This window comes from Chiloscyllium plagiosum, chromosome 6 (genome assembly GCF_004010195.1).
Source record: "Chiloscyllium plagiosum isolate BGI_BamShark_2017 chromosome 6, ASM401019v2, whole genome shotgun sequence".
Taxonomy (NCBI): Eukaryota; Metazoa; Chordata; class Chondrichthyes; order Orectolobiformes; family Hemiscylliidae; genus Chiloscyllium; species Chiloscyllium plagiosum.
Window position 1 is genome coordinate 58,587,332 of NC_057715.1, and position 27,268 is coordinate 58,614,599.

General features: G+C 41.1%; 1 protein-coding gene across 1 annotated transcript in view; it reads left to right on the forward strand.

The window, feature by feature from the left end:
• The first annotated feature begins 576 nt into the window (after positions 1-576).
• LOC122550618 (prolylcarboxypeptidase (angiotensinase C)) overlaps positions 577-27,268 on the forward strand; it is a 51,297-nt gene continuing 24,605 nt past the window's right edge. Inside the window, exons 1-2 of the mRNA XM_043691650.1 lie at positions 577-801; positions 8,240-8,380. Coding sequence (XP_043547585.1) covers positions 652-801; positions 8,240-8,380 — 291 coding nt within the window. The 5' untranslated portion in view covers positions 577-651. The remainder of the gene's footprint in view (positions 802-8,239; positions 8,381-27,268) is intronic.

Here is a 27,268-nt window from a genome sequence, read left to right on the forward strand (position 1 = left end):
TATGCTGATAAGTGCACTCTCCTGATGCTGCCTGACCAGCTGTGCTTTGCCAGCACTACACTGTTAGACCCCACACAGAGCCCCCAGCCCACATTTGGGCCCCACCCCTTTCAGGCCCCACCCCTTTCAGGCCCTGCTTCTCACCCTCATGCCCCTCCCCTTATTCCGGTCTGTCCCGCCCACAAACTGGCCTACCCTTTTCAGGCTCCGCCTCTCACCCTCATGCCCCTCCCCCTTATTCCGGTCTGTCCCGCCCACAAACTGGCCTACCCTTTTCAGGCTCCGCCTCTCACCCTCATGCCCCTCCCCCTTATTCCGGTCTGTCCCGCCCACAAACTGGCCTACCCTTTTCAGGCTCCGCCTCTCACCCTCATGCCCCTCCCCCTTATTCCGGTCTGTCCCGCCCACAAACTGGCCTACCCTTTTCAGGCTCCGCCTCTCACCCTCATGCCCCTCCCCCTTATTCCGGTCTGTCCCGCCCACAAACTGGCCTACCCTTTTCAGGCTCCGCCTCTCACCCTCATGCCCCTCCCCCTTATTCCGGTCTGTCCCGCCCACAAACTGGCCTACCCCTTTCAGGCCCCGCCCCTCACCCTCGTGCCCCTCTCCCTCACTCCGTTCTGTCTCATTTACCTCGATAACTCGGTGCAGATGGCGGTGGGTCTGAAGTTGTCGTTTACTGTGGTCACCATAGCGACTGCAGCCTTGGTGTCCAGCCCTCAGCCGGCAGCTCTGGCCGTGCCGTCGGACTCTGGGCCCCTGGAGCGATTTGATTATGAGACTCGGTATTTCCGGCAGAAGGTGAGTCCGGATTTAACCCAAATGTCCCCAAACTTGCTGAGCCTGAGAAGGTGGATGTGCAGCAGCCCCCGACCTGAGATGAACTGGCAATCCCGGTACTGAGCTGGTGTCGGGTAACAAGTGGAACGTGAACTTCTTCATTCCTCACTCCCTAGTTTCACAGGATAAGTTGCATATCTGATTATTACCACAGAAACTAGTGCAATCCCGCTATGGCTTTTCAGATTAATAGTCAGTGACAGAGTCTGCTTCTTTGTGTTTCGATGGTATCCTCCCTCCAGTTTATATTTAATCTGCAAATGAGCATTGTTCAAAAAAGTTTCATTCAAGCTATTTGTAAAGGCTGCATGCAGTAATCAAATTATAATTTATCATAACTTCCAGCCTTTAAGAAAACTGAACTAAGACAAAAGGGACGTAAAAGGGTGTGAAAGTTGTAATCATAAGGAAACGGAACACGAGATTGATGATTGCTTCTTCCTCTTGTCTCCGAAGAGGGTTTTTGCTTCTTCCTTCCTCTTTATAATAGCCAATCTTAGATTTGCGACTTCGAGAGAGATCAAACCTGGTTCTTTATGACCTGTGCCAAGATGTGTAGCATTACATATAAATGCTGCAGTGTGCCAGGTTGTAAATTAAGTTTATTAATGAATATAGAGTTTCAACACCGCATTAGATTTTGAGAGTCATTGCAAATAGCATGATGTGGTTTCATCCTGTAAATTCTCCATCTAATAACTTCCAGATTTAAGATGTATTGACTTCAGTTTTCAATTTGTGGTTTAGAATTTTTTAAAAAATCATGCCACTGCAGCATTTTCTCACAAAAACTTGCAGCAGCATAGAAGATAGAACAGGAGTAGGCCTTATAACTCGTTGAGTCTGCTCTGCCATTTCATGGCTGATCACTGAGCTCAATACCATAATTTCCTCCCCTCCTTGCCAAAATCCCTTGATCCCTTTTTTGACAAAGAGTTATATACTGTAGTTCTCCTTGAAAATACATAATATTTTGGCCTTTCTAGTGTTAGTGAGTTCCACAGACTTACCATTCTCTGGGTGGAGAAATTCCTCCTCACATCAGTCCGAAAGGTTGACTTAAACTATGGTCCCTCCTTCTGGGCTACCTCACCACTAGGAACATCCTTCCTACATCTAACCTGTCTTTGCCAATGTAGAATTTTATGGATTTCAATGAGACCCCTTCCCATTCTTCTAAACTCCAGCGACTATAATTTGCCTTCCTATTTTTGCTATCAAAGTGGATAACATCACATTTATCCACAAAATACTGCATCTACCATGCATTTGCCCAGTACTGCCTGTCCAATTCACACTGCAACATCTCCTCATTCTCCTCATGGCTTGTCCTTCTACCCACTTTTGTGTCATCGGCAAATTTTGCAATATTATATTTAGTTCCCTCATCTAAGTCATTATTACATATTATGAACAGTTGGGGTCCTAGTATCAATCCCTGCTGTACCCCTTAAGCTGCTGCTTGCCATTCAGAAGAAGACCCAATTATTCCGACTCTGTTTTCTGTCTACGAACCAATTTTCTATCCATCTCAATACGCTGTCTCCAATCACATGTGCTTTAATTTCATATAGAGTCATGCAGCTGTACAGCATGGAAACAGACCCTTCAGTCCAACTCACCCATGCCAACCAGAAATTCTAAATTGATCTAGTTCCATTTGCCAGCACTTGGCCCATATCCCTCTAAACCTTTCCTATTCATATACCCAACCAGATGTCTTTTAAATTTTGTAATTGTACCAGACTTCACCACCTACTCTGGCAACTCATTTCATAAATGACAACTGTTTATGTGAAGAGTTGCTCCTTAAGTCCCTTTTAAATCTTTCCCCTCTCACCTTAAACTTGTGCCCTCTACCTCTGGACTTGCCCACCCTAGGGAAAAGACTTTTGCTATTCACCCTACCCATGCCATTCATTATTTTATAAACCTCTATAAGGTCATCCGACACTCCAGGAATGTGTCCCAGCTCAAACCTAGCCCCAGCACAAACCCTCCAATCCTGGCAAGTGCTTGTAAATCTTTTCTGAACCTTTTCAAGTCTCGCAACATACTTCCTATAGCAGGGAGACCAGAACTGAATTCCAAAAGTGGCCCAACCAATGTTCTGTACAGTTGTAACATGACCTCCCAACTCCTATACTCAATGCTCTGACTGATAAAGGGAAGCATGCAAAACACCTTCTTCACTATCGTGTCTACATGCAACTTTATTTTCAATGAACTATGAACCTGCATTCCAAGGTCTCTTTGTTCAGCAACTCTCCCCATGATCTTACCAGTAAGTATTTAAGTCCTGTCCTGATTTGCATTTCCAAAATGCAGCACCTGATATTTATCTAACTCCATCTGCTAATCTTCAGCCCATCTGAAGATCCCTTTGTACTCTGATAAAAATCACACAACACCAGGTTATAGTCCAACAGGTTTAATTGGAAGCACACTAGCTTCCACTTATGTGATTTTTAACTTTGTACACCCCAGTCCAACACTGGCATCTCCGAATCATTTGTACTCTGAGGTAATCTTCTTTGCAGTCCACTACATCTCCAATTTTGGTGTCATTTGAAACTTACTAACCATACCTCCTATGTTCACATCCAAATCCTTTATATAAATGATGAAAAGCAGTGGACCTAGCACCAATCCTTGTGGCACACTGCTGGTCACAAGCCTCCAGTCTTAAAAGCAACCCTCCATCTCCTATCTTCAAGAAACTTCTAGAATAAAATAGAATCCCTACAGTGTGGAAACAGGCCATTTGGCCCAACATGCTGCTACTGACACTCCAAAGATCAGCCCACCCAGACCCATTCCTCTGCACTTTCTCTGTAACCCTGTATTTCCCATGACAAAGTTTGGGTTGGATGGTTGGCAGAGCTGTGGCAAAAGCCCGTGGACCTATGCCTTACCACGCACTTCACCTTCAACAACAAAACCTACAGACAAACCATTGGAACACCCATGGGATCTCTGATATCAGAGTTCTTAGCTGAGGCAGTAATGCAGAGATACAAACAAACAGCTCTGCCAGCCATCCCACCCAAACTTTGGGTCTGCTATGTGGATGACACCTTTGTCATCACTACACAAAACAAATTAGAGGAAACCTTCAAGACCATCAATAATACTGTTACTGGCATAAAATTCACTAAAGAGGTGGAAAACAGCAATAAACTGCCGTTCCTAGATGTCGCAGTAGAGCAAACAGCCAATGGGGAACGTCAAAACAGCATCTACGGGAAAACAACACATACGGACCAAATACTGAACTACAGAAGCAATCATCCCGACATTCACAAATGAAGCTGCATTAGAACATTACTTCAATGAGCTACCACACACTGCAGCACAAAGGAACTACAAAGAGCAGAGGAAAATCACCTATACAGTGTATTCAAAAAGAATGGGTACCCAATGAACCCATTTTTTTAGATTTGATTACCTACAGTGTGGAAACAGGCCCTTCGGCCCAACAAGTCCACACCAACCCTCCGAAGAGTAACCCACCCAGACCCATTCCCCTACTTACCCCTGACATTCCCCTACTTACACCTAACACTATGGGCAATTTATCATGGCCAATTCACCTGACCTGCACATCTTTGGATTGTGGGAGGAAACCCACGCAGACAAAGGGAGAATGTACAAACTCCACATAGTCAGTCGCCCGAGGCAGGAATTGAACTCAGGTCCCTGGCACTGTGAGGCATCAGTGCTAACCACTGAGCCACCGTGCACCCAAACCACCCAAGCAAGCAGAAAGAAAACATGTCCAGAAACTCTTGCCTCTCTCCCCTACACCAAAGACATCTCGGAAATGACTGCCAGACTACTCAGACCTCTTGGCATCATGGTAGCCGACAAACCCACTAACACACTAGCTAATGAACTTGAAAGACTCTATGCAGCCAATAAACAAAATTAATGTTATTTACAAAATACCTTGTAAGAACTGTAACAAACACTACATTAGACAAACAGGCAGAAAGCTAGCCACCAGGATACATGAACATCAACTAGCCACAAAAAAGTCATGACCTACCCTCACTGGTATCTTTACATACAGATGAGAAAACACACCACTTTGACTGGGACAACATATCCATCCAAGGACAAGCCAAACAGAGACACGTGCGAGCATTCCTAGAAGCATGGCATTCCAACTAGAAAGCTATCAACAAACGCATTGACTTGGATCCCATTTACCAACCCCTGAGAAAAAGAACAGGAAGTTATGTCACCAACCAAGGAAACCTAAACACATAAATAAAAAAGTGGGCTATACCACCAGTATTTCATTTGGAGGCTCACTGATGTTACCTAGTATGGAAACAAAACCTCTGAAAATGAACCTTCCAGCTCAGCGAGCAAACCTATATCCAGGACATCAACCTAAGCTACAAGTCTTCTCAAAACTTGCTTACTATTTCCCTCTTATGAGATCCTTTTTTGGGTTTAATTAAAATTATGCCTCCTGAAAAAAAAAACTGAGAAATTTGACAAATTTGATATGGGTGTGAATTGAAGAATCTAAATCTGTTGGTGATTTTGTTAATTACTGTTCCTTGTCACCTTATTAATTGTCACCTCAGGCTAAATTATATATCTTGAAGGATAATGACTGCCACTAACTTTCATACATTACTCAATGAACATGGATAAGTAATGAAAACTGTCAAGAGTTTGATCACAATAAATTGTGATAAATCTAGAACAACTGGCATATATATCACAATACAATCAAAGAGTTGATTCTGACAAGTTTTGGCATAAGTTTTGCTTTTGAGTTGCCGCAAACAACATGACATATCGACATGAAACAAAAGATTTAACTTAAGTGAGTCAGAAGATCTGGCTTTAGCTTGTAGTTTTTTTAAAAAGGATTATTTACTTAAAGTTGAAAGTTATAAAATTAGAGGATGGAAGGACAGTCTTATTAAGACTTCTAACCATCCTGAAGGTTTTGTCTGTGGGATGGTACCAAACCTCTGGTCCAATATATCTACATTTTGTCTTCAGGGTAGGGTTTTTATGTGCTTTCTACAGAACAATGCTTTTTCAGAGCAATTTTGCACAATTTTTATAAAGTCAGCTGCCCAGTTGTAGGTGATGTCATGTCTTTGCAGGCCAGAGTCTCATGATTTCTCAAAGTCATTGATGTTTCAGTGCTACTGCCTACCCAAAGCAAAAAGCTTTAATATCCAGCTATCTTATCTAGGATTCAGGGCATCATTGTTTCCTCTGACCTCCAATTAGGTTTCTGGAATGTTATCATAATGTTATCTTTTATCAAGCTGCATGATGCTTGAATTTATGCTGAGTTTTTTTTTTACCATTTAGGGTCAAGAAGATCAGGCTAAATTAAAAAGAAGGAATACCTCCAAGAAATTAATCAATCCTTTTCTAAACTACTGGTCATAAATCAGGCAGTCCTACAACATCAACCTATCAATCAAATTAGTAATATAACTTTCTCACTTTGTGCACATTTTCCCTCACAGTGGTTGTGATATACTCAGCCTGAAGTAGCATTTATGGCATAAAAGACAAACAGATTATTCAATTGTGAAAGCAAAGCTTTTAATACTGTATCATTGTAAAATAGTTGGAGTGTTTGCAGGAACTTTTGCTAACAAGGCCTAGTTTCTGTCTGAGGCCTAAGCTTTACTTGCAATTTAATCCAGGAATTTCCAGCTCTGTTCACCAAGTATGTGTATGTGGGTGGGTGTGAGAGAGGAAGAATTGCGGTAATTTTGATGTTGGGTGACTGTTATCAGTAATCTGATTTTAAAGTAATGGAATTGAGTGAGGTGTATGATGGTAGTCGAGTTGTTGTGAAATTTAAACTTTAAAAAATTCACTCATGGAATATATGCATCACTGGCTAGAGCAGCATTTATTGCCTGTACCTGTTTGCCCTTGAGAAGATGGCAGTCTATATGCTGTAGGTAGACCCATAATATCATTAAAGAGGGAATTCCATTCTTTGACTTAACTACATTGAAGGAATGACAATATATTTCTGAGTCAGAATGGTTTGGAGGGTAGGTTGTAGGTGATTCTGCCTGCCCTTGTCTTTTGAGATGAATGTGGGTGTGGGTCTGGAAGGTGCTATAATATAATGAGGTTTGGTGAATTTTTGCCTTGCATTTTGCAGTTCGTACACACTTCTTCTGCTACTGAGCACCATTGACGAAGTGAGTAGATGTTTGTGGATATGGTGCCAATCAATCAGGATATTTTGTCCTGGATGGTTTCAAACCTTTTGAGTGTTATTGGAACCGCACTTATCCAGGCAACTGGGGAGTATTCCATCATACTCCTGACTTCTGCTTTGTAGATAGTGGAGCGGATGTGGGTCAAGAGATAAGTTACTTGCTGCAAATTTCCTAGTTTCTAAACTGATTTTGCACAGGCTGTATTTGTATAGTGAATTCAGTTCAGTTTCTGGTCAATGGCAGTTTCCAGGATGTTAGTGTAGGATTCAGTGATGGTAATGCAATTGAACTTCAAGATTAGATTGTCTAATGTTGGAGTTGGTCATTGCCTGATGTTTGTGTGGTGCAAATGTTGCTTGCCACTTCTCAGCCCCAGTCTAGATATTACTTTAAAATCTGAGGATTACAAATGGTGGTCAATATTGTGCAATCATTGGCAAACATTCCCAATTCTGTCCTTATGATGGTGGGAAGGTTGTCGATGAAGCAGCTGAAGATGATTGGGCCTACCCTGAGGAACCCCTGCAGAGGTGTCCTCGAGCTAAAATGACCAAACTCGAACAACCACAGCCATCTTCCTTTGGGTCAGGCTTGACTCCCTCCAACCAACAGAGAATTTGTACCCTAAATCCCACTGTTTCCAATTTTGCAAGGACTCCTTGATGCCACACTTGATCAAATGGGGTCTTGATGTCAAGCACTGTCACTCTATCCTCATGGTAATGATTAAATGGATGATTAAGTTAAAGTTATACTTAAGAGGGAGGGAAAATGCAACATGGGAGTTGTAGTTTGGTGAGAATGTAATGAAAATTTATAATATGCAGCATTATAACTTATGGTCTGTGACTTTCCTTCGTTCTTGTGACAATCTTATGGTTTTTGTTATAGTTTTCATTGTGCTCATGTAGACTCATATGTAATATATGGTTTTTATAATTTTGTGACAGCCATATGAGATTTCTTTAGTAAATTTGCTGTTTGCAATGATATGTCAATTACTGTTGCATTTAGGCCTTAAAGAAATCAAAGGAACCAAATCAAAGAAACTGCACTCTAAGTTTTGAAAACGATGGGGAAATGTGCAAACAAATGTTTGATACTGTTTGTATACTGGATTAGAGTCAGACAAACAAATTCATTCCCATTAAATATGAAAATTATGTTTTTCACAGATTGATCACTTTGGATTTGCTGACAATGCTACATTCAACCAAAGATACTTGATAGCATACAAATATTGGAATCACAATGGTGGTCCCATTCTTTTCTACACAGGAAATGAGGGAGACATCACATGGTTCTGTAACAATACGGTAAGAATAATTTATTTTGTAAATTTTCTTATATTTTATTGTTCCTCTCTTGAAAAAATTGACTTCCGTTCCAGAATTACAAATGTTTTTCCCAATATCATTTCTCTCCCCCATATGGCCATTCTTCATTTGTGAGTTTCCTAAGTATTATCTTGGAGGTTGGGATGGAGGGGGTCGTATACTTTTGTTCTTTCCTGAAATTTACATGCATACTGCCCAGAAGATTTTATTTGTTATTCAAAAATATACCTAATATTCATTATATCTTATACTATGTTATAAAATTGGAACTACTAAAGTGGTAAAGCATTGTGTGTGGGAAGTGTTAGAGTTATAATTTAACTTTTTCAGTATTTACAGTGCACAATCTTATGCAACCTTTCGTTAGCCAGAAGGCCTCCATTTGTACTAATTGCATGGATATAGTAAAAATTGAAAAATTGTATGGGTTCTTTGAAAGATGTGTACCAGCTTGCTCATTCATTGAGCTTAGGGAATCCAGACCCAGGACAGCCACTCCTAGAAATATTTTCTGATCTGAATGACAATACCGTAAATTATTTTTACCATTTTATAACTCGGCTTAAAAGAAAACAGGTTGTGCAATGTTAATTATTTGAATGTAACAAAATATTTTCTTTTAAGATATGTTAAGTTTAGATCTTTACTTTATAGTGAGTGATTTGCTATCAAACCTGGCCAAACTCTTCTCTTAATAAGGTGAAACTGTGTGGAACAAGTTTATGCAGTAACTACTAAATCTGCTGTGAGAAATCATCTGAGAATTTAGTAACGTTTAAAGACATATTCATTAATATGTGGGATGGGTATTTGTTTTAAATTGTTAGACTTATAGCTGGTGCTTTCTCATTAGAGAAGGGTGACTTATAGTCACCGAGCCTCAGGCAAAGGGAGAGGTTAAGAACTTCACAGTAACCTCAGCCGGTGCAGGAGTTGGACCTGCACCATAGGCATTACTTTGCATCGCAAACCAGCCGTCCAGCTAGACTACGCTAACCTACCCAATGTGTTACTAACCAGCCAGCTGAAAGGGCCCTCAGCTTAATGGTTGTCCTGCTGCAGGAAACTGGAAAGGATGCATAAAAGATTCACAAGAATATCACCGCGACTGGAAAATTTGAGCTACACTGAGAGGCTGGATAAACTGGGACTATTTTCCCTGGAGCTAAGGGGACGGAAGGTGACCTTTATAGAGTAAAATCATGAGGGGCATAGATAAGCTGAATAGGCAAGGTCTTTTCCTTAGGGTAGGGGGATCAAAAACATAAGTTTAAGATAAGAGGGGAAAGATTTAAAAGGGACCTGAGGGACCACTTTATCACACAGAGGAGTGTGTATGTGGAATGAGCTACCAGAGGAAGTAGTAGCGACAGCTACAATGACAACATTTAAAGCACATTTGGACAGGTACATGGATAGGAAAAGTTTAGAGACCAAACGCAGGCAAGTGGGACTAGTTCAGTTGAGGAAACCTGGTCAGCATGGATGAGTTGGCCTTCTTCTGTCCTGCCTCCCCATATGACTCGTGTTGTGATTTCTCTTTTCATGCTTTGTGTTTTTTATAAGTTTCCTGCGATTGTTCTCTTCTGTGTCCTCATCTGGATTATGATCTTTCTTAACAATGTTAGTCATCTGGTTTTATGATTAATCTGTTTTGTAATTTCATTGTTGCTTTTCTTCTGTTTTGTTAGTTTTTATTTTTCTTGCTAATTTTTCAGTGATCAGAAAGTTTGCAACTACATAATGGTATGCATGGAAGACTGTGCACCGTTAAGGCTGAGCAGAAAAAAGATTAAGTTTCTCTCTAAAGCTACAAATACTTCCCCTCGTCCCTGTAGTCAAACTATTCCAGCAACAGCAGCAACATTCTGTGTGAAATTTCTAAATTGCATTTGTTCAAGATTACCTAGAAAACTCAGAAATTTAAATGGTGGAAGTATGAACTGAATTGTTGCAACAGAATTTTAACAAAAAAAATCTGAACTATTTCAGCTTAAATCAAAGCCTTTAACAGTGAAGATAATGTTGTTTTATTTATTAGCAAACTAATATAGAAGTAATATATAATAATATTGAAGTATAAGTGGAGTAATCTATTTAATCTCCCCACCTGATTTTTATCAGAACTCTTCTGAAATCATGGGGCTTTGGAGGGGAGAAAGATTATGAATAGGCTGACTGGTAGGGGTTGAAAGCCGAGGCATGAGAATTGTATGGGTGGGTTAGGTGGACAGAATGGTTATTGCTCTTCACTGCTCATGGGTGATTGCCTGGTTTTTGGAACTTTTCACACAATGGTTCCAAAACACCACAAAACCACAAATAAAGATTCTCAAATAACGGAGAATTGACTTTGTAAAGTATAAAATAAATGCAGTTAATTTGTGGACATGCGATCTCTTCCCATGTGACAAATATTATATCGTCAAATGTTGTGATCAGAATTGCAAGAGATTGAACCTTTAGGAATGCCACCGACCAGAGAATCACAGAAGTGTTACAGGACTAAAGGAGGCCATTCAAGCCTGTCAAACCTGCATTGGCTTTTTTAATGCATATTACGACTAAATGCCATTCTCCTGCCTTTTCTCCGTACCTTGCACGTAATGTCTTGAATAGAAACAAGCTAATGTCCTCCTGAATTGAACCTGCCTCTGCCACAGTTCAGGCAGTGCAATCCAGTCCTTAACTTGTTGTGTGAAAAAGTTGTATTGCCCATAATATTTGCTACATTTGCAAATCACTTGAAATCTGTACCCTCTTTTTCTTTTATGAGCTGGAACAGCTTCTCTCAGCTACTCTATGCAAACTTTCATGATTTCAAAACCTATATTAAATTTCCTGTTAGCTTTCTTCTCTCTGAAGAGAACAATCACATCCTTTTCACTCTATCTTCATAATTGAAGTTTCTCATCCCTGGAACCATTTTCGTAAAATTTCTTCTGTACTGTGCCTAATGCATTCACATTCTTCTGAAACTATGGCACCCAGAACTGTACTGGATCCTCCAGCTGAGGTTTAACAAGTATCTTGTATAATGTCAGCATCCTTTCCTTACCCTTGTATTCTATGTTCCTATTGATAAAGCCCAGACCATTGTATGCTGTATTTGCTGCTCTCTCCACCTATTCATTCACCTTCCATGAGCAATCCATTTAGATACGAGGCGTCTCCTACACTCCTTTTAGAATCATACCCTTTCTTTTAAATTGTCTGTCCATATTCTTTCTTCCAAAATGCATTGCTTCATATTTCTCTGCATAGAACTTCATCTGCTACCCTATAACTAGTATTGATGAGTGGCTATTGGCTTTCTTTGCCACCCCAACGTTTCAATCATTAACAACGCAGCACATGGGGATCTTGGGCGAGGTCTGCAGGATTTTAACCCCTCCGACCCTCACAGGTATCCTTGCCATACAGCAGCCATGTCTCCTGGGTAGGTTGCCAATGTGGTAGAACGCAGTATGAGAATGTATTTTCCTCAATTGAAAAGAACCCTGGTTTGGCAATGAACAAGAAACCTGATGACACAAAAATCATATCTTATTGGTTCGACTCTTGATTCAGACACAATCTCAGGTGAGAGGAAAATGGAGGAAATACTGTAAGAAATACATTAATTTCTAGAATATTTGGCTTATCTGGTTTTCAACGACAATTTAAAAATAAAAACCCTTGCAAGTAAAGAAGTTATTCGGTGTCCCAAATTTGCAGTTTCCACTAGATTTCATTCTGGCGGGAATGTAAATTGTCTTCATGTCTTTATCATCTGATAAGGTAACTGTCTGATTATTGCCATGCATCCTTTCACAGGATATCAATAATTTAACCCAAATATAGTGTTTCCAAATGAAGCCATAAATCTTGATACAGATGTTTTAATAATTTCCTTCTTAAAGTGCCTTAAACTCTGCATGATCATGTAGTGCTAATTTCTTTTTCAGAATTCTAATTACCAAATTTGAACCATGTTAGAGTAAGTTCTCACAATACACAGATACCCGTAATTACTTATGTGATCGTTAAGCTGTTTTGTTTCTTATTTAATTTCATACTGTAGTTTTAGTCTTCTGAATTATGGCTTGTTTGGCCAATTGTATTAATGATTCTAAAATGGCTCTCCTCCCTGTCCAATTATTAATCTGTAAAAATAATTTGATTTGGAAAAGTAATGGTGATGTCATTTCAATGAAGGAAGTTTCTACAAAGCCGCCAATTCTTGATTTAATACTGTATATTGTGTTCTAGTATAGGAATCAGAACAATACAGTAGTCTGTTATGTAAAATAGTGTCAAATAGTTTTCTAGAATCCTGTAAAGCTATATTCACTATTTCATTACTACTAATTTAGTGGGCGGCACGGTGGCACAGTGGTTAGCACTGCTGCCTCACAGCGCCTGAGACCCGGGTTCAATTCCCGCCTCAGGCGACTGACTGTGTGGAGTTTGCACGTTCTCCCCCTGTCTGTGTGGGTTTCCTCCGGGTGCTTCGGTTTCCTCCCACAGCCCAAAGATGTGCAGGTCAGGTGAATTGGCCATGCTAAATTGCCCGTAGTGTTAGGTAAGGGGTAAATGTAGGGGAATGGGTGGCTTCAGCGGGTCGGTGTGGACTTGTTGGGCCGAAGGGCCTGTTTCCACACTGTAATGTAATGTAATCTAATCTAATTAGGTCATTACATCAAATAAGTCTAATAAATTAAAAAAATCTATCATTCCAAAAGCCTATTGTTCACTCCAGTAACTCAAAGTGATTGCTTGTACTTGTTTGCATTATGGTTTTTGAACAATTTTCCCACAAAGTAAAGGTTATAGATCTGTAGTTTATTGCTTGTTTTTAGCCTATATTTAAAAAGAGGTGATTCCCTCGATTGTGCCCTGACCTCAGGTTGAAGGGCCAAACAGCCTACTCCTGCTCCTAAGACCTATATCCTTGTGTTCAGAGAGATCTGAAAAATATTGCTGAGAGAATTAAAATGTCCAGTGTTAAATCTGTTAGAACCCTGGGGATGAATTTATCAAACCCTGGATTTTATCAACTTGCAACCTCTCCAGCATCTTGTCCCTTACAAATTTAAAGATTTCTAGTGAAAACCTGCCCTCAAGCTGTTTTCTTATTTTGACTATGTTTCTCCTGTTTCATTTGAGAATATTGTTGAAAGCAATAGTTTAATATTTAACAACATCATTGTACTAAAACAGCACATCCCACTTTTTTTCTAATAATCCAAGGTTTCTCCACAGTTTGCTCATGTCTGCCATATTTGAAAACTGCTTCACCATTCAACTGTTATAGTTTGCTTATGTTCTTCCTTCCTTTCTTGTGATTTCTCAGTTTGTCTTTATAGACATCCTAGCTTTAATTTTTTTTCATATTTTATATGTATTTGCCATTCTCGGTGCATTCCATAACTTACTTGGTTATTCTTGTTGGTATTATGCTTGAATTTTTGTTTCATTAATTCCTGAATAGATTTAGCAATTTAAAAATAACTCTTTAAAGTGTTTCCAATTTCCTTCCACTGTCTTAGTTCCTGTTTTCTCCCATTTTTGTCTCCTTTCATGTTTTTTCTACACCACAGAAATAATAATATAGTCAACATAATATAGTCACTTTTCCTACTACTTGGCTCATCAGCTCTTTTATCAGAAACTGAACATAGTATTGCACTCTAATGTATACTGTCATTAAAAATTGCAAAGTTTAGTTTTTTCACCTTCACTCACAATTCTGTACCATAGCTTTATCAACAGAAGATGTCAGCCAGCAGAAACAGAGCCTGAAGAAGCCATTTTACCCATAGGCTTTTAAATCTGGTTGACTGTAGTCCCAAGAACTGCGCACCAATAATAAAGATATGCAAAATAAGATGGTATGAATCTTTTTGATGCTTTTGCTTACTCTCTGCAGAAAAGACAGCATTTTAAGTTGTAGATTTTAAGAAACAATCAGCCTGTTTCAAAAGATCACAGACTTGAATCATGTAAGCAGGAAAGTGTTACAAGCAATCTTATTCATTATTGCTGATGAAAATAGTACTGTCCTTGCCCCTTTTTCAGGCAATGTGGAACTGTCACCTGTGATTCCACATTGGCAAAAGTTGTTGTGGAGTTTTGAAGGGGCTGTGGTAGATTTTGCCATCACAGATGATGAAGGGAAAAAGGTATTGAATGCTGAAATATTTTCAAGTCAGGATGTTGAGTGGGTTGGAGGGAATATTGAAGATGGTGGTGTTCTCATATATTGTATTTCTAGATGGAAGTGATTGCAGCTTTGGATGATACTGTGTAATGATCTTTGGTGAATTTCTGAAGTGCATCTTGTAGATAGTACATGCTGTTGCGACTGAGCATCACTGGAGGGGATTGAATGCTTGTGGATAATATCCCTACCTCTGAACCAGGAGGCCAGGTTTCAAGTCCCATCTGCTGCTATTCCTTCACTGTTGCTGAGTCAAAATTCTGAAATTCTCTCCCTAACAGCATTGTGGGCCTACCTACAGCACATGGATGACAGTGGTTCAAGAAGGTAGTTCACCATTACCTTCTTAAAGGCAACAGTGGCAAGCAATACATGCTGACCAGCCAGCGATGCCCATGCCCCAGGAGTGAATTTAAAAAAATGCTTCTCCACTTTGGCAGTAAAAAAATTAGAAGAATTTTTTAAACCTTTTACACCTTATCAAAATCACCACAATTCAACAACAAAGGCACAAACACTTGGTTTATGTGCAAGAGAAGTATAATATGTGAAACAATTATCTTTACACCTACAAAAAAAATACAAACCCAATGACTAGTATTTTGTGTATTGCTTGAGGCACCTAGCAACCATGTGTGACTCTAGTGAAATTGACCATGTCATAAGGAACCAAGCATAAATAATTCAAAATTGCTACTCTGGCCGAGTACACCAAATGGCACTTGTGGAAAAAAAGACTGCTGTCAGAGTTACTGAGTAGCAAGATCACCATTATTTTCAGAGGATAGAGCTGCTGAACTTGAAGCTGCCAAAGAAAACTACCACACCTCAAGTTCAACACTTGAAGAATGTGACACATGTATTAGTTTTCATTTGGCAACAGATTTACAGATTTGCACAAGAAGTCAACAAGAAACTCGAGCAAGAGTCAGAAGAATCTGCATTGATATGTGGTCAACAAACTACCGCATGCATTGAGAAAGGTGTTTGTCACTGACAATTGATGGTATAGAGAGTGTACTTGATGTTAAACACTTTGCTAAACTTAACCTCAATTCACGATGCCATCAAATCAGACTTGCAGAAGCATTGAGGTATCTCCCAATATTTTGTACCCATGTTGAAGGCTTACAATACAAGAAACTTAACATTGCACAGTGGAGATATTTCAGCACATGATTCAGCCTGCACTTGGACAACTTGAATGCGGACTGAACATCAGTCATGACATTCTCATCAGTAGTTACCCAGAAAGGGAACTCAATCCAAGCCTAAATGCTTGCTTACAACATCTTGAAATTAAAGGAGTTAAAAAGATTGGAGTTTCATGCTGAACTCTGGGTGAGACATGGTGGCCTCCCTATCACATTGCTTCCTGGAGGTACAAAGAGGGGAGGCCTGTCAAGCAAGCACGAAGGCTCTGCCAGTCTCAGTGACTCACAGCCAACTTGGTTAGTTGTAATGTTTTGGATACTGTTGGGGGGGAGAACCTACCAGGCGAAAGCTACAGTGGCCAGGTGTTTGGCACTGAGCTGGTTCTGTGGCTCAGAAGGGAAGGGGGGAGAGTAGGAGAACAATAGTGATAGGAGATTCTGTGTCGCAAGTGAGACTCTCGGATGGTGTGTGCCTTCAGGGTGCCAGGGTCAGTGATATCTCAGATCGGGCCTACAGGATTCTTGCGGGGGAGGGAGAGCAGCCAGAAGCCATGGTGCATATCGGTACCAATGACATAGGTAGGGAAAAGGAGGAGGACCTGAAAAAAGAATATTGTGAGTCAGGTTGGAAGCTATAAGGTAGGATAAGCAAAGTAATAATCTCAGGATTGCTACTGGTGCCACATGCCAATGAGGCTAGGAATAGAGAGTGAGTGCTGATGAACACCTGGCTGTAGGGTGGTGTAGGAGGGAAGGCTTCAGATATGTGGATCATTGGGATACCTTCTGAGGAAGGTGAAACCTACACAAGAAGGACAGGTTACACCTGAACTGTGGGGCACCAATATTCTGGGTGGGAGGTTTGCTAATGCTCTTCGGGAAGGTTTAAATCAGATTGGCAAAGGTGTGGGAACCTGAGGCTACAGATCAGATGATGGAGTAGGTAATGAACAACCAGATACAGAGAGTCTGTAAGGAGGGATAGGGCAAAGATGCAGTCAGTGCGATGGGTTGAAGTTTTTAATGCAAGAAGTATCAGAAATAAGGGTGATGAATGAGAGCATGGATCAGTACTTGTAACTATGATATTGTGGCCATTATGGAGACGTGAATATCACAGGGGCAGGAATAGTTTCAAAAGGGATAGAGTGGGAGGTAAAAGAAGTGGAAGAGTGGCATTGCTAATCAAGGATATTATTGCAACTGCAGAAAGGCAAATTGTCCAGGAGGGTTGTCTTAGAGTCAGTATGGGTGTAAGTCAAAAACAGGGAAGGAGCAGTCCCTTCATTGGGAATTTTCCACAGGCCCCTCAGTAGCAACAGAGACATAGAGGACCAGATTGGGGAGCAGATTTTGGAAAGGTGCAGAAGTAACAGGGTTGTTGTCATGGGTGACTTTAACTTCCCTAATATTGATTGGAACCTACTTAGTTCAAATAGTTTGGATGGAACAGTTTTTGTCAGGTGTGTCCAGGAAGGGTTCTTGATGCAATATGTAGATAGGACGACTAGAGGGGAGGCCACATTGGATTTGGTACTTTGCAGTGAACCGTGCCAGGTGCCAGATCCCACAATGGGTGAGCATTTCAGTGATAGTGGTTACAACTCCATGACCTTTACTATACTCATGGAGAAGGATGCGAACAGACAGTATGGGAAAGTATTTAATTGGGGGAGGCGCAATTACAATGCTATTAGGCAGGAACTGGGCCATCTAAATTGGGAACAGATGTTCTCCGGGAAATAGGCAAAAGTGAGGAATGCAGATGCTGGAAACCAGAGTCTGTATTAGAGTGGTGCTGGAAAAGCACAGCAGGTCAGGCAGCATCCGAGGAGCAGGAAAAAATCGACGTTTCGGGCAAAAGCCCTTCAGGAAGGATTTTCCTACTCCTCAAATGCTGCCTGACCTGCTATGCTTTTCCAGCACCGCTCTAATCCAGTTCTCAAGGAAATGCACAATAGAATTGTGGAGGTTATTTAGGAAGTACCTGCTGATAGTGCTCGACAGGTTTGTCCCACTGAGGTTGAAAGAACTTTGGGTGACAAGTGATGTGGAACATCTAGTCAAGAGGAAGAAGGAAGTTTATTTAAGGCTGAGATGGCATGAATCAGCCAGGGCTCTAAGGGTTACAAGATAGCAAGGAAGGGACTAAAGAATGGACTTAGGAGAGCTAGAAGGGGGCATGATGAAGCTTTAGGATTAAGGAAAACCCTAAGATGTTCTACACTTATGTGAGGAACAAGAGGATAGCCAGTGTGAGAGTAAGACTGATCAGGGATAGTGAAGGGAACTTGCGCCTGGAGTCAGAGGAAGTAGGGGAGGTTCTTAATGAATACTTTGCTTCAGTATTCACTACTGAGAGGGATCTTGACGTTTCTGAGGACAGCGTGAAACAGACAGATATGCTACAACAGGTTGATGTTAGGAAGGAGGATGTGCTGAAAATCTTGAAAAACAGAAGGATAGATAAATCCCCTTAGCCAGAGGGAATATACATTAGGTTACTACAGGAAGTGAGGGAAGAGATTGCCTGCCTTTGGTGATGATCTTTGCATCCTCACTGTCCACTGGAGTAGTATTAGATGATTGGAGGGTGGCAAATACTATTTCCTTGTTCAAGAAAGTGAATAGGGATAATTCTGGGAACTACAGACCAGTCAGTCTTATGTCAGTGATGGGCAAAGTATTGGAGAGGATTCTGAGAGACAGGACTTATGATTACTTGGAAAACCATAGTTTGATTAGAGATAGTCAACATGGCTTTGTGAGGGGCAGGTCATGCCTCACAAACCTTATTGAATTGTTTGAGGATGTGACAAAACACATTGATGAAGGTAGAGCAGTGAATGTGGTGTACATGGATTTTAGCAAGGCGTTTGATAATGTTCCCATGGTAGGCTCATTCAGAAAGTAGGAAGGCATGGGATACAGGGAAATCTGGCTGTCTGTATACAGAATTGGGTGGCCCATAGAAGACAGAGGGTGGTGGTAGATGCAAAGTATTCAGCCTGAAGCTCGGTGACCAGTGGTGTTCCGCAGGGATCGGTTCTGTGACTCTTTGTGATTTTTATATTGGCTGAGGAAGTGGAAGGGTGACACACAGGTTTGTGGAGTTGTGGATAGTGTGGAGGGCTGTTGTACATTGCAACGAGATATTGACAGGATGCAGAACTGGGCTGGTAAATGGCAGATGGAGTTTAACCTGGAAAAGGTGAAGTGATTCACTTTGGAAGCTCAAATTTGAATGCAGAATATAGGGTTAGAGGCATGACTCTTGGCAGTATGAACGGACAGAGGGTCTTGGGGTTCATGTCCATAGATCCCTTAAAGTTGCCACCCAGGTTGATAGGGTTGTTTAGAAGGTGTGTTAGCTTTCATTAATGGGGTTTGCGTTTAAGAGCCATTAGGTTATGCTGTAGCTCAATTTAGTCCTGTTTAGCCCACACTTGGAATATTGTGTTGGGTTCTGATTGCCTCATTATAGGAAAGATGTGGAAGCTTTAGAGAGGGTGCAAAGGAGATTTACCAGAATGCTGCCTGGGCTGGAGGGCATGTCTTAAGAAAGGTTGAGGGAGCTAGAGCTTTTCTCACTTGAGCAAAGGAGGATGAGAGGTGACTTGACAAAGATATACAAGATGTTGAGAGGCCTAGGTAGAGTGGATAGCCAGAGACCTTCTCTCATGGTGGAAATGTCTATCATGAGGAGGCATAATTTTAAGGTAATTGGAGGAAGGTTTAGGGGAGATGTCAGAGGTAGGTTCTTTACTCGGAGAGTGGTGGGTGCGTGGAATGCACTGCCAGCAGTGGTCGTAGAGTCAGATACATTAGGGACACTTAAGCACCTCTTGGTTAGGCATGTGGAAGTTAGCACAATGAAGGGTATGTAGGATAATCTAATTTTAGAGTAGGAAAAAAGGTTGGCACAACATCGAGGTCTGAAGGGCCTATACTGTGCTGTATTCTTCTGTGTTCTAACATGCTTTCACCTTGAGTAAAGACAAGTATTTGTTCAATGAGATTAGAATCAAATTCTTCAGCGATGTGTTCAGCAATGATGGGGCATTATTTTTTTTTTGATTAGATTAGATTACATTAGTGTGGAAACAGGCCCTTCGGCCCAACAAGTCCACACCGACCCGCCGAAGCGAAACCCACCCATACCCCTACATTTACCCCTTACCTAACACTACGGGCAATTTAGCATGGCCAATTCACCTGACCCTGCACATCTTTTGGACTGTGGGAGGAAACCGGAGCACCCGGAGGAAACCCACGCAGACACTGGGAGAACGTGCAAACTCCACACAGTCAGTCACCTGAGGCGGGAATTGAACCCGGGTCTCAAGCGCTGTGAGGCAGCAGTGCTAACCACTGTGCCACCGTGCCGCCCATGGAAAGCTGAAGCCCTTGGAAAGCTGAAGCCATTGCAAGTGGTGTAGCCGCAACAATATTACTGGAAGTTTGGAGTTTTCTAGGAGCCATCAGTCCTGGCCTCACTATACAATGTAACAAATGAGACCACCAAGTGGAAGTGGACTATATCATCCAAACAGGCTGTATACTAGATCAAACAGCAGTTGTCATCAAGTTGTACAAATACCTAAATTGACTGAGAAAACTACCCACCGTGTTTTCAATGCAAGCCTTTTGGCTAAATACAGTTTTCCAGCAAAATTACAAAGTAGGGAACCCATCAACTGTTGCAATGGTAAGCCATTTTAAAAATATCTGTGGAGCAATGTTATTTGCAAAAGATGTGCTGTCTTGAATGGGATGTCTTTCATTTTCATTTCTATTTGTGCAGAGCTGAGTTTGAAGTGATGTCCAATCATAGACCACTAGTAAGTTTGTTCAGCAATCCACAAAGCACACTTGAGTACAGCATTGGGATACTGAAGTTACCAAAGTCCAAGTTGCTTGTTGAGTACCAGCCAGGCAAGCTCAACCAGTATGCTATCTCTCACAACAGTCCATTGCCAACAGTCATACTATTTGTGAGGAAAATGTTGGCAAATGACAACTTAACAACTTAGATCTAAATGTGGTGACAAAGCTGCTCAAACTAGCTGACATCAAACCAGCAACAAAACAAGATGAAACATTGGGCGTGATACCTATGGAATCATGAAAGTGGAATGATGTGGTCAGAAGAGTACTTATAAACAAAATTCCACAATGTTGGAATGAGGTCACCATTATAACCCATGATTTTGCGTTCTGTGTCAATAGCATTGTCATTCCACAATCATTAGGGAATATGTTATTGATCAGGAATTTGTGAATATTAAACGACTTGGAGGAAAGATTTGGTTCTCAGGAATTGACTACATATTTGAATACAAAATCAGTCTGTGCTTACCATGGCAAGAAACAACCACAATGCCAAATCTTCTCAATCCACATGGACATGGATATGGATTATATTAGTGTTGATTTTGCAGACTTGACCACTAGTGAAAAATTGCGAGTTGTTACTGATGATTGCAGCAGATATCCAGTCGTGGAAATAATTACATTTGTTTCAACAAGTATCATGACTTAATCGGAAGAATGCACTGGTAATCATACACCACTGTCTTTTAAGCTATAATAAAATGTATAAAATTCCAATATGACTACCCTTTGCTTAACTGACTGCTGAAAGCATTTCACTCTAGGTAGCAGAAAATTAACTATTTATTGTAAACCCAATTTTAACAAGAGCAGTGAAAAGAAAGGATTTCTAATCTTCTACTATGCAACTGAAAATATACCCCTTTAAAACCTGAAAATATGCATTTACTCAATCAGACTTAAGATGGATAAAAGACAAATATTTTAAATATTTAATACTATGGGTGGAGAAAGAATGCCCAGATCACATTGGAATGTTATTTCTCGCAATCCCATTTATTTTTTCCCAATGAAGATACACTGTTGTTTGCAGGATGATGGTCATTCTTTGTTTGATCAGGTTGACTTAAGTATTTTATTGCAAGCATTCTTTTAAGCTTTCTTGATTTTTCTGTCTTTGCTGTTCACGCAGAGAGTTGGATGCTTTCTGTTTGCACACTGTGATCAGGACTTGGAGACACAGTCTTGTTCAGCATCTGCATCTCCCTCTTGACCATATAAACTGAGTTCACAGGAACAACAGAAGTGCCTGTGTGCAAAATCCAGAGTTGCAGCATTTACTGAAAAGGTGCTTGCTTAAACAGATCACCAGCTACCTATTGGACTCTAATCCAATAGCTTTGACTTTTCTAAGTCATTTTACCCATAGCTTAGACCTGACTGATGGACACCAGGACATGTCCAGGTGCCAGTGGCTTTCTATGGTATGTGTTTGGGGGCTGAGATTCCCCTGCAGTTTAACCCAGGGCTATCAGATTCCTAGTTGCTATCTGTCTGTGAGATGGCAATTCACGGATATTGGTGATGCTGCAGCATTGTGCTGGCAGGAGAAACTTGGTTCTCTTTTTACAGTAAGCTAGCTCACAGCAATTGATCATGATGCATAACAGCACCCTGTGACAAAACCACTGCCATCCTCACTATGAATCAGATGAATATTAGACGGATTGAAGTCCTCATGATCACAATTGACGACACACTGTTGATCTCTTGGATTTCCAAAGCAATCTTACAGCTGTCATCTTTTACTGTTTGTATCGTATCATGTTCATTTCACTTTTCTGTTGGCTACTTCTCAGTAATCTCAGGCTCAGTAAAATTTTCAGCATTCAATTTTTAGTTACATGCAACATCTTCCTGACAGGTATTATCTTCCTTTCTCCTTCTCCTCCACAAAGCACAAACAAGCTTCAGAGGTTTGTTCTCCAATTCTCATACTTCATTAGCCAACTTGCTGGTTACTTTTTATGAAGCTTATTTTCAATTGACTTTTCAGCACTTCTAATTCACTCATTTTACTCCTTGCACTTATATATAAGTTCAGTCAAACTTATGTAATCTTTACTGTTCTTAATTTACTTTATGCCCGAAATGTCGATTCTCCTGTTCCCTAGATGCTGCCTGACCTGCTGCACTTTTCCAGCAACACATTTCCATCTCTGATCTCCAGCATCTGCAGACCTCATTTTCTCTTCTTAATTTACTTTAGCTGACCACTCTGTGTACTTCTTTCCCACCTCACTATTGAGAGTTGTCAGTCTGATATCTGCCTCAATTAATTCAACCTTCATGTACTGTTGAGGTTGTTACTATCTTAATCAGGATCAGTAACTTTTTTTAGTGTGTATGTTGTACTTATTGTTGAAACTAAGGGTGGCAAGAGGGAGGAGAAATAACTGACACTTCTATCATGGGTTCAGTAATCTACTAATTGCTAAGTTGAAACTTGCTGTTTTAAAAGATGGATTTCTTAGTAACCGTATAAAAATGTTTGTTTTGAAAGTTGTATGTGGTAACTAGGTAGATTGATTTCAAAAGTTACATTTATGAATTATAAGCATTCTTCTCAGCTTTCAGTATTAACCCATTCAAATGTTTTTGGTGGTGTGGAGGTAGTAGGGGAAGGTTACCTTTATCTTGTGTTTCCATCCCCCCCATAGCATTGTCCCTCTTTCTTGCTTTATTCAGCCCCATAATAAACCCGCACACTCTCATTCCCTTGCATCAATTTCTCCATTTCTCTGGCTCGAGCATTGTGCATTCGACCCATTACCACATCCCACTAATTGATAGTTATATTTTCAGTCACTTTGATGCCACTTTCATTCACCTTGACTCTGGAGTTCTTTTCCATGCATTCAGTTTTCTGTTACTTAAAATCTCCTCCATTATTTGGCTAACCTCCTCAGCTTTGGCTGATGTCTGCTTTCCTTACACCTCGGTGAACTGCTGTGGGATATTTTTCTGTGTTAACCGTCCTTTATAATGCTTGTTGTTCTTCCATTAAATGGAGTATCACTTTGTAGATGTGTTGGAGCTTTATCCTATTTGTACAGAGCTAATGGTATTCATCAAATCAGACAGCTATGGGAACAAGGTCTTGGCAAGCCCATCACCATGTATACGTCATGGAAATTGGTTACTAGAATGTGTTGCTTTATGTTTTCCTTCTCATGAGTGGGAATATCAACAAAAATAGACATAAGGATGCATAATGCTGGAAATATGCAGCCTCTGTAAAGAATAAGTAACTAAAGTTAAATGTTTTGAGAGAAAGCCCTGTATCAGAACTGAACAGAAAATATTTGTTATAATTAGTAAGATTAAAACCAAAAGGGGGGAAGAAAGAAAGGAGTAGAAACAACTAATGCTCCTGGCATGGGTTGATTGCTAATAATTTAATATAAAGCTATTGAGTGATGTAAACGTTTGGTAAGACCAAGACTATTAAAGTAATGAGTATTAAGGAGTCAAAAGTATGTTGGAATGCTTAAAAGGATCACAAACGGGACTCGGCAAGATGGCGGCGATTCTGTAGAATTCTCTGGATAGCTCTGCCTAACAGCCAAGCATACTGGTATTTTTTGCCATCGCTGGCCAACTTATGTGGTGGAATTATTAGTTTAAAACCTTACAGAACACATATTTGTTAATCTTTTAGAGTGGGAAGAATGTCAAAGGGAAAAGGAGCAAGCAAACAGCAGCAGGAAAGACACTCCCCTACAGCACCTACCACACCAGAGACTGCAGCAGGAGCAGCCTCTCATGAACCCCCCGGAGACTTGACAGAATTACAGGAATTGGCTGCGGCGATGGAGAGACTTACCTTGAAAGTTGGGGCTGCGATTGAGGAAATCTGTGGAGAGATTCGTGCCCAGGTCCAACCTATCGCATCCATGCTGCAGAAGCATGAACAGGAGATCCAGGGCCTCGGGGAGAGGCTAGAGGAGGTGGAGGGTCAAACTAAGGCCTCGGAAGCTGCGATGTAGTCCTCATCCAGTCGAATCCAGGTGCGGGCCTTGCGAGACCATGTCGAAGACCGAATTGTCGAGCTCCCTGAAGGTGAGCAGCCAGTCAGCTTCTTTGAAAGCTGGCTGCCGAAGTTTTTGGGCCTTTACATCGAGTCCAGCAGGCTTCAGATTGAAAGGGCATATCGGGTTACAGTGCACAGGTCAGGGCGGGTGCAGCATCCCCGCTCGGTCCGAGTGCACTTCCACTCATATAAGGACAAGCAAAATGTCATAGAAGCTTCCAGATCCCTGCGAAAAGATCCGCAGGCACTGCTGTACAAGGGGTCAAAAATCAAGTTTTTCCAGGATTTCTCTGCAGCAGTAATTCGAAAGAGGAAGTCCTTCGATGAAGTTAAAAAGGGGCTGAAGAACCTGGGCATCCAGTACTGCACGAGATACCCCGCAGTGCTTCCTTTCAGCCATGAGGACTCAGTTTATACATTTGACTAAGCGGATAAAACTAAAAACTTTGTGGACACTTTAAAATAGACGGAATGGCCTGAAGAATATGGTTAATGTTTGTTCTCTTTTCTATCTTTACCCATGTTTTCCCTTTTTTTTTATTCCTTTCTTTCTCCCTAGTAATTTCTCTTTTGGAAAGGGGGGAAAATACCTTGGAATAAGTTGTTCCTATTTCTTTTAATAACTGGATTTTCTGATGGGAATTTTTGTGGATGTTCTTTGTTGTCTCTCCCCTTTTTTTTTGTTTCTTCTGTTTCTCTTTTAGTCACAAGTAGGGATGACATGAAGGCAGCAATGGGTGGAGTGCTCATCCTGACTTGGTCTTTTTTCTGTTGATTTAAGGATCATGTTTTTTTTCTGGCCTAAGGCTGGCACACAGTCCGGGTTTGAAGGAGCTGTGAAGGAAGGGATGGGTAGGGTGAGTGCCCCTTATGGGCAGGGGGAAGAGTCTTCCGTTCAAGGTTTTAAAGTTGGTTTTCTTTGTAGTTTTTTTGATAGTAATAGTTGTTTATAGTTATGATAGAGTAGATTTTGTACATATAGCTTTTTGACTGTATGAGTCTTTATTTACTTATGCTCGGCGCTTTGTAAGCAGGGTTCTCCCTCCGAGGGGTTCAAAGGTCTCTGAAAGGAGATATGGCTAAGTGTCTTATTAAATGGTGCACCTGGAACATTAAGGGAAGTCATTCGCCTATTAAAAGGAAAAAAGTGCTTTCTAGCTTTAAAAGGGAAATGTTTGATATCACTGTTGCAGGAAACCCATCTTGATGATGGGGAACACCTGAAATTACAACAGGGGTGTTATGACCGGATATTCTTTTCGTCTTTTACTACTAAAAGTAGGGGAGTGGCAGTACTTATCCAGAAAAATCTTCCGTTCACATTATTAAAGCAGGTGTAAGATGAGTAGGGACAGTTTGTGATACTTAAAGCCCTGATACATGGGGAGGAATATGGCATTTTAAATGTCTACTGTCCTCCGGTGCAACCCCTCAAAGTTTTGATTAGTGCTTTGTCTAAGTTGAGTGCTTTTGGAACATGGCACTCTATTATAGGGGGGGATTTTAATTGCCTTTTAGATCTGACAGTGGACAGGATGCCTTATAGGCCCCCAACTATTTCTTCGCAGGCCAAGCAGATGATTGACTTATGCGAGGAATTGGGGCTGGTGGATGTTTGGAGATGTCTTCACCCTACCGGCAGTGACTTCACCTTTTTTTCAAACCCACATAAATGTCACACGAGGATTGACCTCTTTCTGGCTCTCTCGGTCCTTCTGGATTCGATTATGGGTGGTAAAATTGGGAATATAGCTATCTCTGATCACGCGGTAGTATATTTGGAGGCTAAGGCCAAAAGTGAAGGGCTAGGTTTGCAACACTGGCGTTTGGACCCTTTTCTCCTTAAGGATTCCAAATTTGTGGAATACGTTTTGAGAGAGTTTCAGGAATTCTTAACTATCAACTCAAACATGGCTATTAGTCCGTCTATGCTATGGGAAACTGCTAAGGCCTTTGCTAGGAGATTAGCTATTTCCTATTCGGCTAGCCTGAAATGACAGAAGGAGGAACAGCAGTGTCTACTTGAGACACGGTTGAAAGCCGCTGAGGTGGCACATTTTGTGCGGCCTTTGGTGACTAAGCTACAGCAGATCACTGCCCTCAGGACTGCCTTGAATTCAATACTGACACAAAACGCAAAGAAAGAACTTGTTTTTGTTAGACAAAGGCTGTTCGAATAGGGGGTAGGTCAGGGAAGTATTTAGCGTACCTGATTGGAAAAAGCATGCTCCCCAATCCATTACTGCAATCAGAGACAGCGCTGGGGTCCTTATATCTGATGCTAAAAAGATTAATGAGGCATTTCGGAGCTTTTACTCTGAATTGTATCGGTCTGAAGGTTGCGAGGACAGGAGTGCTAAAATGGAGATCTTTTTAAAGAACCTGGACCTCCCAGGGGTAACCTTGGAACAGGCCTCTCTCCTTTATGCCTCAGGAAATACAGGAGGCAGCTGGGCAACTTCAGTGTGGTAAAGTGCCTGGCCCAGATGGTCTCCTGTGTGAGTTTAATAAGGAGTTTATTGGAATTCTGTCAGGGCCGATGTTGGAGATGTACAATCACTCCTATATGCATGAATGCCTACCAC